We start from the raw sequence: 13,860 nt of genomic DNA, 5'->3' as shown, positions 1-13,860 counted from the left end.
ACTTGCACACCCACAGGCAAATAGCACCTTTCTATGTGATAAGCTTCACCCCAGCTCTATCCTAATTGGTTGGGGTTATACCCATGTGTCCTTCTCCCTGCATCTGACAGCTGCCTCCTTTCCTATATAAAGCTGACTTGCCCCGCTGTTCTCTCTGACCTGCCTAATGGAGCCCAGCCTGAGATCTGGCAACAACAGTGAGAACAGAATCTCCTCCAAACACATGTGGTGAGTAATATATGTATACATTACTATAGGGACATTTCTCATCAAGTGACCAATGCAACATACCTTACTGATTACTTTTATTCTCAGCACACATTTATTACTATAAGGAGTAAATTTACTAAAGAGAGTTTTTAGAAGTGAGTTTTAAAAGTGATGTTGCCCATAGCAACCAATCAGATTCTACTTAACATTTAACTAGCACCTTCTAGAAGATAATAGTTAGAATCTGATTGGTTGCTATGGGCAACATCGCTTTTAAAAATCACTTCTAAAAACTCTCACTTTAGTAAATTTACCCCTAAGAGTGTGTCCAAATATATATATTTTTTTTATCTCATGTAGCTTCTGCTTTATAAGTGTTTGACAATGTAAAAATGTGGCTAATATTGGGCCTGATTCAGACCCACTCGCGAGCGGCTGTCCGCTCGCAAGTGGGTCGATGGTCTGCACTGAGCATGCGCACGACGGAGGGAGCTCCGTCGTGCGCATGCGCCAGACACGACGAGCGAAGGACTTTCCTTCGCTCGTTGTGTCCGATCAAAGGGGGCGAGCTGTCAATGTTGATTGACAGCACGCCCCCTTTGGTAGGCGTGCCGGGGGCGTGCCTCCCTGACGGGGGCGTTCCCACGGGAACGCCTCCCGTCAGAAGCCGGCCCACTGACATCACTAGTGATGTCAGTGGGAGTGATTTTGGCTCTGATAGAGCCAAAATCACTCCGGAGCTTGCGGTTGAAAACCTCAACCGCAGGCTCCGGCTCGCAATTTCGATGGTCGCGATGGTCACGACCATCACGGCCATCAAAATGCACGCTCGTATAGCCTGTGGGTGGTGACCCACAGCTATACGAGCGTCCAGGAGGACGCTCCATGAAAATGGAGCCCGGCCCTCATGCAGAGCGTGCGCTCTGCTCAGAGCGTACGGCTCTGAATGAGGGCCATTGGCATTGGTGAGCATATGATTCTGAGTGGGACCCAGCCGCGTCCATGTGTGTATCTTTTGGTGGTCGCCCATCTACGACTTTATGCCAATGATGCTGCAAAGTCCTTCCTTGGTGTACTCTTGCCCGTAGATGCTGAAATACCAATTGGTCGTACCACTGACACTGGCACCAGCCTTATGGCAGATGCAGTTTCCCCATCCGAGTACGGCCTCCTATATGAGCGGCTGAGCTGGCAATTTATGACTTTTAAGGCCCATCGACAGCCTGTCCAATTACTTTATTATTCCCCGGAGTTTAGTTTTTCTTGCTAGATTTCTACACATTTTCTATGTATAAGTGTAATTATTTGTAATATAATTAAAAATATATTTATACTATTCAAGTGTTTTCCAGTTTGATACACCAGCGCCTGGCACAATTCTCCTGGTATAAGTGATTGAGAGTCTGTGTACACAACCATTTTCAATGACACGCCCATGGTACACCCATGACACACCCATGAGAAGGACCATCTCTGTGTATGCTCTAAGCCACCTCCCTGTCACCGCCCAGGAAAACCCACTACATTTTCAGTACATTTCTGAGACTGTGTCTCCTGTGCACCTCAATTGCAGCTCTGACCCTGTGCGCACACTATCTGGGCACAGGGGTGCCGCAAGGGGGGGGGAAGCGGGTACTAAATTACCCATGCCCGGGCTTGCTGGAGGAACCCGGCGAGTGCCCGGGTCCGGCACCATCCCTCCCTCTAACATCAAAGCAGCCCAGCACACACTGCTGTGTGCTGTGCTGCACTGGGAGACTGCTCGCGGCTGCTAAGTAGTAGCCACAGTAGTCTCCTATGACTGTGGGGAGAGCGATCACACTGGTCGTGCCCCCCACTGGCTATGCACCGGGCTGAGGGGCTCATAGCACCCCCCTCCCCAGCGCCACAATAAAATGTTTGTTTTTTACTAAGGGGGCATAGCCACGTCTCCCTCAGTTAGGTCACGCCCCCTTCTTTCCCCAGACCCGGCGCAGCTGTCAGCGCCCCTGTCTGGGCACATGCGCAGTGACAGATTCATGTGCACCACAAAGAAATCGGCAGTGCGTGCGACTCAGAGTCAGGCCCTTCATTTTCTAAGGTTCGGATCAAGATATTTAAAAAACAAAACATTTGTTGCCACGGCGCAGCACAAGAGACTCTGGCAGATAGAGCAGCAAGTGGGAGTCGTGTTTAAAAAATCCAGGACGCGCTGTGTGTGCACCGCAGAACAGACGTGCCAATCACTGGTGATTGGTTGGGGAGATGCTGCCGGCAGTGACTGCCTGCTGCTGCGCACACACAGCAGCCAATCACAGCCGGCAGTGTCTCTCATCCAATAAGCGTGGGCTGTTTGTTCCACCTGACTACCGCGCTGCTCCCGGTGTCCTGCCTCCTAGAGTCTGTCCTCCGTCCCTGCCTTCCTCGGTCCATCTGGCTGGCAAGGAACAGGAAGTTAGAACATGCAGCCCTGAAGATAGAACTGCCGGGGAGATGGCAGGCAGCTCCGTTTTTCTCTCTCTCTCGCTGTGTACTCAAGTTACACTATCAGCCAATAATGCACTATAGCTGCCCCCCCTCCCCAGCACCTCGATATTCTGCCCGGACTCCCCAGTCCTGTGAATGTCTCAGAATTGCACCCAAATACTATTGTCACAGCGCTATGCTACCCTGACCCTCCCTATTCAGCCTTAGCCCTAACCCTGCACTTTATACTGTGTCCTTACCACCCAACCCTACACTCAATACTCATCCCCCTAACCATGCAGTCACTACTGTGTCCTTATCCCTTAAACCTGCAACCACTACTTTACCCTTAACCCTATTCCAAATACTGTATCCTCACCCCCTAACCCTGCATTCAGTATTGTAGCCTCATTTCAACAACAACAATAGTCTGCACCCAATACTGTATCCTTACTCCCTAAACCTGCACCCAGTCCTGTATCCTTACACCCCAAACCCTGGACCCAGTCCTGTATCCTTACACCCCTAACCCAGCACCCAATACTGTATCCTTATACCCCTAATCCTGCACCCAGTCCTGTATCCTTACACCCCTAACCCTGCACCCAATACTGTATCCTTACACCCCTAACCCTGCACCCAATACTGTATCCTTACACCCCTAACCCTGCACCCAATACTATATCCTTACCCTCCTAACCCTGCACCCAATACTGTATCCTTACCCCTAACCCTGCACCCAGAACTATATCCTTACACCCCTTACCCTGCACCCAATACTGTATCCTTACACCCCTAACCCTACACCCAATACTGTATCCTTACACCCCTAACCCTGCACCCAATACTGTATCCTTACACCCCTAACCCTGCACACAATACTGTATCCTAACACCCCTAACCCTGCACCCAATACTGTATCCTTACACCCCTAACCCTGCACCCAATACAGTATCCTTACCCTGCACCCAGTCCTGTATCCTTACACCCCTAACCCAGCACCCAATACTGTATCCTTATACCCCTAATCCTGCACCCAGTCCTGTATCCTTACACCCCTAACCCTGCACCCAATACTGTATCCTTACACCCCTAACCCTGCACCCAATACTGTATCCTTACACCCCTAACCCTGCACCCAATACTATATCCTTACCCTCCTAACCCTGCACCCAATACTGTATCCTTACCCCCTAACCCTGCACCCAGAACTATATCCTTACACCCCTTACCCTGCACCCAATACTGTATCCTTACACCCCTAACCCTACACCCAATACTGTATCCTTACACCCCTAACCCTGCACCCAATACTGTATCCTTACACCCCTAACCCTGCACACAATACTGTATCCTAACACCCCTAACCCTGCACCCAATACTGTATCCTTACACCCCTAACCCTGCACCCAATACAGTATCCTTACCCTCCTTACCCTGCACCCAATACTGTATCCTTTCCCCCTAACCTGCACCCAATACTGTATCCTAACACCCCTTACCCTGCACCCAATACTGTATCCTTACACCCCTAACCCTGCACCCAATATTGTATCCTTACCCCCCTAACCCTGCACCCAGTACTGTATCCTTACCCCCCTAGCCCTGCACCCAATACTGTATCCTTACCCCTCTAACCCTGCACCCAATAATGTATCCTTACACCCCTAACCTTGCACCCAATACTGTATCCTTACACCCCTAACCCTGCACCCAATACTGTTTCCTTACACCCCAAACCCTACACCCAATACTGTATCCTTACACCCCTAACCCTGTACCCAATACTGTATCCTTACACCCCTAACCCTGCACCCAATACTGTATCCTTACACCCCTAACCCTGCACCCAATACTGTATCCCAACACCCCTAACCCTGCACCCAGTACTGTATCCTTACCCCCCTAGCCCTGCACCCAATACTGTATCCTTACCCCTCTAACCCTGCACCCAATAATGTATCCTTACACCCCTAACCCTGCACCCAATACTGTTTCCTTACACCCCAAACCCTACACCCAATACTGTATCCTTACACCCCTAACCCTGTACCCAATACTGTATCCTTACACCCCTAACCCTGCACCCAATACTGTATCCTTACACCCCTAACACTGCACCCAATACTGTATCCTTACACCCCTAACCTAAATGATTTTGCTGGTGGCTGCTGTTTATTCAAAGGAGTTTAAATTTGAGGGAAAAAGTTATATATCCTTATTATACTCATCATGGGGAAGGGTTCGCGTGACAGCTGAGTACAGCAATGGGACTGCAGCCCCCTCATAGTAGATTTGCCACCAGGGGGTATATTTACTAAAGTTTCTGCTGGACATGTGGGACTGGAGGAGCCTGCTTGTGGAGGGATCCAGGGGAGAGTTAGTATTATTCTTAAACCACCCCCCGCCTAAAAGTAAAGTCTAGATCCACCACTGGGTGTAAGGAGGAGAACATAATATAATTTGTTATACCACAAACCTTGATGTTTTAAGATTGTGCACACAAAATATCAAGGATCTCAATGCAATCTTATATTTTTAACCATGTTTGTTTATATTAGCACATGACCATGTCTGATGTTCCACTATATTGCAGTCACTTATCAAACATTTATTTAAAAAAAGTTGCTGCCACGGACTCAGCCTCTCACCCCGTCCAGCATTGTGAAGAGAGAGAGGGAGGGAGAATGAGAGGGAGGTAAGATATAGAGGGAGGAGGGGGAGAGAGAGGGAGGTGAGAATGAGAGGGAGGTAAGATATAGAGGGAGGAGGGGGAGAGAGAGGGAGGTGAGAATGAGGGAAGAGAGATCTATATCTTAGGTAGGAGCAGGAGAGAGAGAGAAGGGAGAGACGAGGGGAATAGAGGGAGGAAGGAAGGTAAGAGATATAGATGTAGGAGGGTGACAAAGTTAGTGAGATAGAGAGAGGGTGGAGGGGAGACAGGATGGTGGGAGAGAGACACAGGAGGAGAAGAGAGAGAGGGAGGAGGGGAAGATAGAGAGGGAGGAGGGGAAGAGATATAGATGTAGGAGGGTGACAAAGTTAGAGAGAGATAGAGAGAGGGCGGATGGGAGACAGGATGGTGGGAGAGAGACACAGGAGGGGAAGAGGGGAAGGAGAGAGGGAGGGGAAGAGAGAGAGGGAGGAGGGGAAGAGAGAGAGGGAGGAAGAAGATAAATAAAGGAGAGGGAGAGAGGAGGGGGAGAGAAAGAGGAGAGAGGCAGAGGGGGAAAGAGAGAGAGGAAAGAGAGAGCCGCCCTAGCCATGGTCATATTATTAGCAGTGACAACCAGGTACATACCACTGGTCAAGGAGGGACTCAATGACAAGGGTGTCTGCAAGCAGCCCAGCTCTACCCTCAGGTAGGCTGGTGTAAAACCGAATGTGGTTTAGCGGTTTACAAACTGCTACACATTGGACGTAGAATGAGTTTCAAACCACACCAATAGAAAATGCAACAGTTTGCTTCTGAAAACCACATCTGATGAGTGGTAATTTGAAAACTACATACTAAACTACACCTTATTAATTCTCCCCCTTCATTTTCCTGATCAGTATATTTATATACAGCTGGGTGCACACTGGAGCAATATCGGCCCGAAATGTCTTTTCTGGCCATATCGGACCAACATATCGGCAGGATCAATCAGTGTGTATGGCCAATCTGCACACTCCCATGGTCAATGCCGTAGCTAGACGGCAGTGCGCCCAGTGCAGCACTGCCGCCCCTCTCACTCCCGCTCCGCCCCCCCTGAGCGCTTACCCTACCTTCCGGCAGCAGGAGGGGGGGCGGGATCTTCCGCCGATTTTTCAATGTCAGGCGCGCACCAGCCAGAGGTCTCTATCTGCAGACCTCCGGCACAGAAAATTGTGTGGCCGGTGCCGCTGCAGGATGGCGCCCGGTGCACATGACCCCTCAGCCCCCCCCTAGTTGCGGCCCTGCCATGGTCATTAGCGATATCTTCTGGTCGGCCATGCTGAATGGCCAACTGGATGATATCGCATGCAGTGCCGTGCAAGGTAATGAAAAATGGAACAAGGTATAATTCCATCCTTCATTACATAGTTTTGATGTGTACCATGGATACGATACGTCGGCCCATCGGCTGCCATATTATCTGGGTACACATCGCACCAGTGTGTACACAGCATGACTTAGCTATGATCGGTGACATGTTTGGACACTTTGATAAAACAGCTTTACAATTATGTCACAGCTGTTATTCCCGGATATTACTGATATCCATATTCTAAGATATAACACAGATGTAATTTATGCTTATAGCACAGTGTTATCTATTTCTATACATCAGAATAAAACGTTCATTAAGTCCATCCTCTAATTGCTTTTACAAGATATCATTCTATATCCTCACCTTGCACTGGGGATGTCAAGGCGGCCTTCCCTTGTGAGGAGCTGATGGAAATCCCCACCACATGCGTACTCCATGCCAAGAAGCACGTGCTCCTGTTTATGGAAGAAGCAGTAGTATCATTACACATGTCGGGGAAGCCAGGAGGGAACAAATTGGACTGTGGGGAAATGTCATCTATTTACCAATAATAAATAAACAGAAATTATATGAGTTTTGCATTTTTAAAAATGTTTTTCCCTTATTTTCTCCTCTTGGGAAAATAAAGGACAGTCATAGGGAGGACAAGGAGAACATACAGTGGGTAGGAGAACTGGTAATAAGAAGTATCACACTGAATGAAAGCTCTATAGTGTTTTTACAGTGAAGTTCTTAATACATCACACCAGTAACATGTTTATTTTTACAATGACAAATTAGAAAAGGAAATAAGTTGCCCTACATGCAAACATTGGGCCTGATTCAGAGCCGGTCGCTATTTGCGCTCGCTCGTCCAGAAAATAGGGGTGGCTATTCAAATGAACCGTTCGCTGTTTGCGGTCTGTTCACGCCTCTAGGTCTGAACGAGCGAACAAAACTTGCGGTCATTTTTTGGGAAAATACGCCCCATGGCCGCTCACATCCTACGTCATGTCCGCTATTTATTAGATTAATCGAGTACATCGAACAGGGTATGAGCTGCTCGCTATTCTTGTGGTTGGTTTTTGCTACCACAATTTTGCGAGCAGTTCTGGCTATAAAAAAACCCAGTGACGTGGTCAATGATGCTGCTGTTTTAATTATGCACACCCATAAAACGCCCGTTTTGACCTTTAAGCACGCCTGCGATCGGATCTCCACTCCCCGTTTTCAAGCACCTTCCCCTGTTACCACCCACATACGCCTCATCCTGTCACTCAAATTATCAGGCATTCGCTATTTTGCTAGCACATGAATTTCGACCGCAATGACTGTTTCGCGCATGCGTATAACGATCCGTACACATGCGCAGTTGGGCAAACATCGCTCGGAGCGAACGAGCTGCCGCTTACGAGTGGCTCTGAATCAGGCCCATTGATAATAATTCAAGCATCTAAACCAATACATCGCAATGAATGAGTAATTACACAAGGGCTGCATTACTACATTAGCATTAGAAGCTGATATCAATGGCACTGATCCCAAATCTATGGGCCACATAGCACTGATCCCCAATCTATGGGCCACATAGCACTGATCCCAAATCTATGGGATCCCCAATCTATGGGCCACATAGCACTGATCCCCAATCTATGGGCCACATAGCACTGATCCCCAATCTATGGGCCACATAGCACTGATCCCCAATCTATGGGCCACATAGCACTGATCCCCAATCTATGGGCCACATAGCACTGATCCCCAATCTATGGGCCACATAACACTGATCCCCCATCTATGGGCCACATAACACAGGCAAAGCTGCTCTTTTCTTCCTGCAGGAACCAGGACAGATACACGGATACCTGGTACAGAAATACCACTGTCTCCCTGTATCTGTCCTTTCTTGCATGGCCCTGAGTCTGGCTTTCTGCAATCACCCACACAGCTGCAATGATGCATCTTATAAGTAATGTCAGTCAAGCAGCAAAAATGAATGAGCTACACTGTGATATGCCCCCAGACCATTACTGTCCTATAGTAGAGCATGGTCTCACAAGTTTTACCACATGGGAGGACAGGTAAGTGATATGTAGGGGAATGTGTTACTGCATAGTTGGGACACCTACTCTTCAGGAACCTGTGGGAGGTTCCTGATTTTTCAGGTAGTCCTCCCGCACCCCCAGAGCAGGCACATCTCCCGCATCCCACCTACTGCCGAGTAAAGTGGGCAGAATAGGGAGAATCTCACCAGGAATCCATGGTCCGTCTGGAGGGGAGGAGCATAATGACGTGTTTCTATGACAAATGCATCATTTGGCCCCACTACCTATCCAAATATGGGCGATTCACAGCATTTTGTCATAAGGGGACACAGCCTATTTATATAAATAGTCTTGTCCTGCCCATTACTGCCCACCTGCATCTCCTTTCCGGCTTCTCCCAGAGAGCACAATGTAAAAGTAGGTAAGTATGAGTTGGGAGGGGTGGGGAACAATTACAGCATGTTACTGCAGTGAGGAGGGGGATTGTCTTGTTACAGAGGTTAGGCAGGAATGTGTTATAGCAGTGATGGTGGTATAATAAATAATACATCCCTAACTATATGATAACAAGAGATATGGTAAGAACTTACCTTTGTTATCTCTGTTTCTACGAAGTCCATAGGGTCCACAGGGTTGACCTTGGGGTATAGGTTGGGAACCAAATCCGGGCACCACGCAGTTAAAGCTTTTAGCTCCCAGGATGCACTGGGTCCACTCTCCCTATAACCCCACCCCCAAGCCAGAGGCACCTCAGTTTGTAAGTAGCCAAAGGCCGGAGGAGGAGAGAAAAAGAGAGAGAAAACTGGAACACTCAATAACCATACTCACCGAAATGGGAGACGGAAAACCGGTGACCAGCCACACAGCCCATATGAAGCCAGGTGCGTCAGGGCGGGCGCCCTGTGGACCCTATGGACTTCGTAGAAACAGAGATAACAAAGGTAAGTTCTTACCATATCTCTTGTTTTCTACTTCAGGGTCCATAGGGGGTCCACAGGGTTGACCTTGGGGATGTCCCAAAGCAGTTCAACCAAGGGTGGGGACGCTCCTGTGCTGAGAGGAGAATCCGTCGCCAAAAAGGAAGCATCCTGAGAGGCAAAGGAAACCAATGCCTAGAACCTTAAAAAGGTGTGGACAGAAGACCACGTGGCCACCTAGTAAGGTAAAACAGCCGAGGCGCCACAGCGAGCCGCACACATGGCCCGAGAAAAAACAAGCATCAACAACAGGAAGGCCTACCCATGGGTAGGCCCCTGAGGAAGACCTACGAGGCCATCCAGCCAACATTTGGTTATAGGCCGGCCATCCTTTCCTGTGAAAACCAGAAATCTCAGACCACCAATAAGGAGTCCGATTTCCGTAAGGAACCTGAACGGATCACAAAAATCCAAAGAGGCCAGACCACAGTCAATGAGGCCACACCAGCCGAGAGGACTGGGGACAGAATGGCCGTACCATAAGTTCCAGAACAATATGGAACCTGAAAACCACTAAGAAGCAACACAGGGCGAGAGCAACTCCCACCCTGACATGATGCCCTCCAGAAGAGGGAGCCACATGAGAACGCTCCCAATTCAGACACTCTCCTGGTTGATATAAACACCCTGAGAGAAAGAGAGAGCCTAAGCAATAGACCATGTAATGGCTATCACAACCAGCGGTTCCATTGACTGTCCCCGGAGGTAACGAAGAACCACTACTTACTCCCCAGGAGTCCCTAGGGAGGACAAATGGAGGCATAATCAAGAAAACACTCCAAAGGATGAACTGGATACCAGAGTGAAGCAATTCCATATCTTAACCATACTGACAGTGTAGAGATCCGCACTGTCAGGAAGACCAGGCCAAGTGTGAAACCCAAGCCAGCCGGAAGGAATGCCAGAATATCTGGAAATCCTGGACACCGGAGGATTGTATCGACAGGTACAATACCATAAGATTTATGGCTGCCACAGTTTGTGGTAGGTCCCAGCAAAAGCTGATCCATGTGCTCTAATCATTCCAACGATGACAAAGCCAGGGAAGCCGTAAGACCACTGTAAGGACACAGTCAAAGACAAACGACCCAGGTCCAAGGCAAAACCAAGGACCCTGAGACAACAGGTCCGGGCAGTGAAGCATCAGGGATGGAGTATCGATGTAGAGACTCCGAAGATCCAAGTACCCCTGACATCTGGGGCAAGCAGGAACCACCAGCAGGAAAGCATCTCCGTCTCGATTGAAAACACTTCCAAAGACCTCGAGGAAGAAGGGAGACCGGAGAACACAGGTACACAAAGTGGAAGGACCACTTCACCGACAAAGAGTCGCTGAAGTTTGCTTCAGAATCCCCAGAGCTGAACTGTAACACCCTAGTGTGATAAAGTCAGAAGGCCATGAGGGTCACCTCAGGGGGGCCCCTCCTGCTCACCAGGAGATGAAACCTCTCTTGGGGAAGAGACTAGTCCCCGGGATGCACGTCGTGACGGCTGAGGACTCCCGCTTCCCAATGGAGAGCTCCTGAAATGAACGCTGCCGAGATGGTCGGGAGGAGACCCTCGGACTATGTCCGAATATGTGACATACCTGTCATTGCCACCCAACGAACAGTGTTGCTAAAAAGGAAGCCACTGTCCTGACCCTGTCGGACTGAACCTTTTCAGGTTCACCGGGAAACAAGAGTTATGCCAGAGTAAGTTAATTGACAGGGTGGAATCGACAGACGTCCAACTGCACTGAAAAGGATTCGATCCAGACACTGTCCATAGCAAAGAAAACCCTGGACGAGATGGCCATAGCCACCCGGACAGGGACCGACTTGCCTCCGGAGAGAGCATCATCGTTTGAACAGTTATCCGACAGAAAAAACTCATTCCATCTGGAGATGAGCCAATTATGGAAAGGCCTGGAATGGAACTGAGCCCATTCCACCATGCATCCCAGAGTGTAAAGACATCTGTCGACTGCGCAGACAACCATGTACTCCTAATGGAAGAGAGGAGATTCCGTCTTACGCCAGAAGAATTCTCAGATTCTGAGAATCCAGCAGGGATCCTAGATGAAGAATACCCAGAGAGGGATGCAGGGAGGACTTTTTCCCCGTTGATTAAACGTCTGCACCCTGAAGAAGCCACAGTCATCCTGACCTGGCCGTAAAGTACCCCGGTGATCCCGCTAAGAGCAGGAGGCCGTCCAGGTACAGGAGCATTGGGATATACTGAACAGAAGAACTGTCAGAAAATCCAAAACGCTGGTAAACCCCTGTGGGGCTGAGGACAGTCCCAACAGGCAGAGCCCGAAAAATTGTAAGTGTTGCTGTGATACAGCAAACCTCAGCCCATGCTGAGGAAAGGTCTCTGTAAGTACCCGTAGGCACGCGTCCTGTATATCCAGTGATACCATAAAGTCCCCAGGTTCCAAACATCGTATGATGGAGCATAGGGATTTCCTCCTGAGCCCAGGTAGCTTTAGGAACTGGTTCAGGGAATTGAGACAGAGAATAGGCCAAAGAGGACCATTCAGCTACCGCACCAGAAAGAAAGCAGAACAACCAGTCCCTCACTGAGATAGTGGGGATGGCCTAATTAGCTCCGCTTACCGCAACAACTGCATAGCTTTCTGGATCTGTAAGGCCCTTGTAAAGAGGGCGTACCCTCCTACCCACGTAGCCGCGGCAACTTGACACTAATACCGGGCGAACTGAGAAAATCGGTATCTCCCAGTTGTAGGCCTGTCCCGTCAGGCTGAAGAGATATCCGTAGGTTCAGAAGCAGGATCGGCTGGCAGTCCAGGCCTGCTCGGTACTGGATATGTCGGCCCTTGTAGATGCCGACAGTCTACGAAGAAACAGACCTTTAGGCTGACCCAGAGGACAAAAAAGACTTAACAGACTTAGTCTGAGGCCTTGTAGTGGGCATAGCTGAAAGCGGTAAACTTGTCGTTAGTAATACTGCCAATGTTACTACAATCTTGTCAAGGTCAGGACCAAACAATATCAACCCTAAAGATGGTATCTGCACCTCTGCATTCCCAGAGCGCAGCCATAGGGTATTACGGAGGATACAGTCGCAGCCGGAACTCTGAAAGTTAGGAGACTGGTATCCAATATAGGCATTTCCACCTATGACAACAGCATATATTACGTGAGCGACCAAATACATTTGAACCCCCGACGTGTTGGAGGGGAAAAAACGTTACAAATGCATCAACCCAATATGCAATAGTATTAACCAACCATGCTATAGCCATGGTAGGATGGATAACAACTCCTGAAAGCAAGTATACTGATTTCAGGCAGAGTTACCACCTACGGATCCGAAGAATCCGACCACGCAGGAATGGGAGGCGTAGTAACGTCTGTAATCAGACGAGTAACACGCCCATCCCCCCCAGGAGGGGCTCGTGATGACCCTCAGGGAATTTGGGACAGGAGGCCAAACACTGTTGTAACACCTCCTATCTGGCAACAGCCAGAGTCCCGCTATGCGATCCACCCGCTAGTCAGCAACAGGGAACCCGAAGGCACGCAATACTGAGGGTGTATGATACAGGTGCAGGTCAACATTCACTCTAACCAGAATGGACCTGCTACCAGCCCTAAAGCAGGGATAATAATACCTGAAATAGGCTTCCCCCCGTGTAAGAGGGAAAGAGCCCCGAACAGTACCCAGTTCACGGCAGAGCCAACTGGGAAGTAACCACAGGGCGTCAACCACGCCAATTAGCGTTTCGTAGAAAACGACATCCACCCAGGGTGGCTGTTGTGGTAATCCCTGCAAGGGGAATGACAGACTATTGTGGCACCAGGGGGAATTCATATACTGCGAAAAACCCCTGCAGGGAGCGGTAGTCCGTGTCACAGGGGAAGAGAGCAAGAAGCTGCGAAATACCCTGAGATGAAAAGGGCAGTATGGTGAAGTAACCCCAAGTGAGGTACAACAATGGGGCCCGCCCGGCGATCCGCAATTGAGAGGATCCCGAGAAAACAAACCGCCCAAGGGGGTCGTGAAAGAGGCCGGCACCAGATGACGCCACATACAGAACCCTTTATGAGTCAAATCCTCCGCACTAACACCTGCAGCACATGACTTGCAGGATAGTAAAAATGGGTGCAGTATAACGCTCTATCTCCTGGTCAGACATATCTGACCAATCTTGGCGGAAATATTAAGCAGCGCTATACTGGTCCT

General features: G+C 49.3%; 1 protein-coding gene across 1 annotated transcript in view; it reads right to left on the bottom strand.

The window, feature by feature from the left end:
- LOC148511693 (protein kinase C delta type-like) overlaps positions 1 to 13,860 on the bottom strand; it is a 44,876-nt gene that overhangs the window by 15,617 nt on the left and 15,399 nt on the right. The window contains exon 3 of the mRNA XM_088482907.1: positions 7,032 to 7,123. Coding sequence (XP_088339033.1) covers positions 7,032 to 7,123 — 92 coding nt within the window. The remainder of the gene's footprint in view (positions 1 to 7,031; positions 7,124 to 13,860) is intronic.

The sequence above is a fragment of the Taudactylus pleione genome, unplaced genomic scaffold (genome assembly GCF_031769625.1).
Source record: "Taudactylus pleione unplaced genomic scaffold, aTauple2 ptg000296l, whole genome shotgun sequence".
NCBI lineage: Eukaryota > Metazoa > Chordata > Amphibia > Anura > Myobatrachidae > Taudactylus > Taudactylus pleione.
This window is presented reverse-complemented; position numbering and strand designations above follow the sequence as displayed.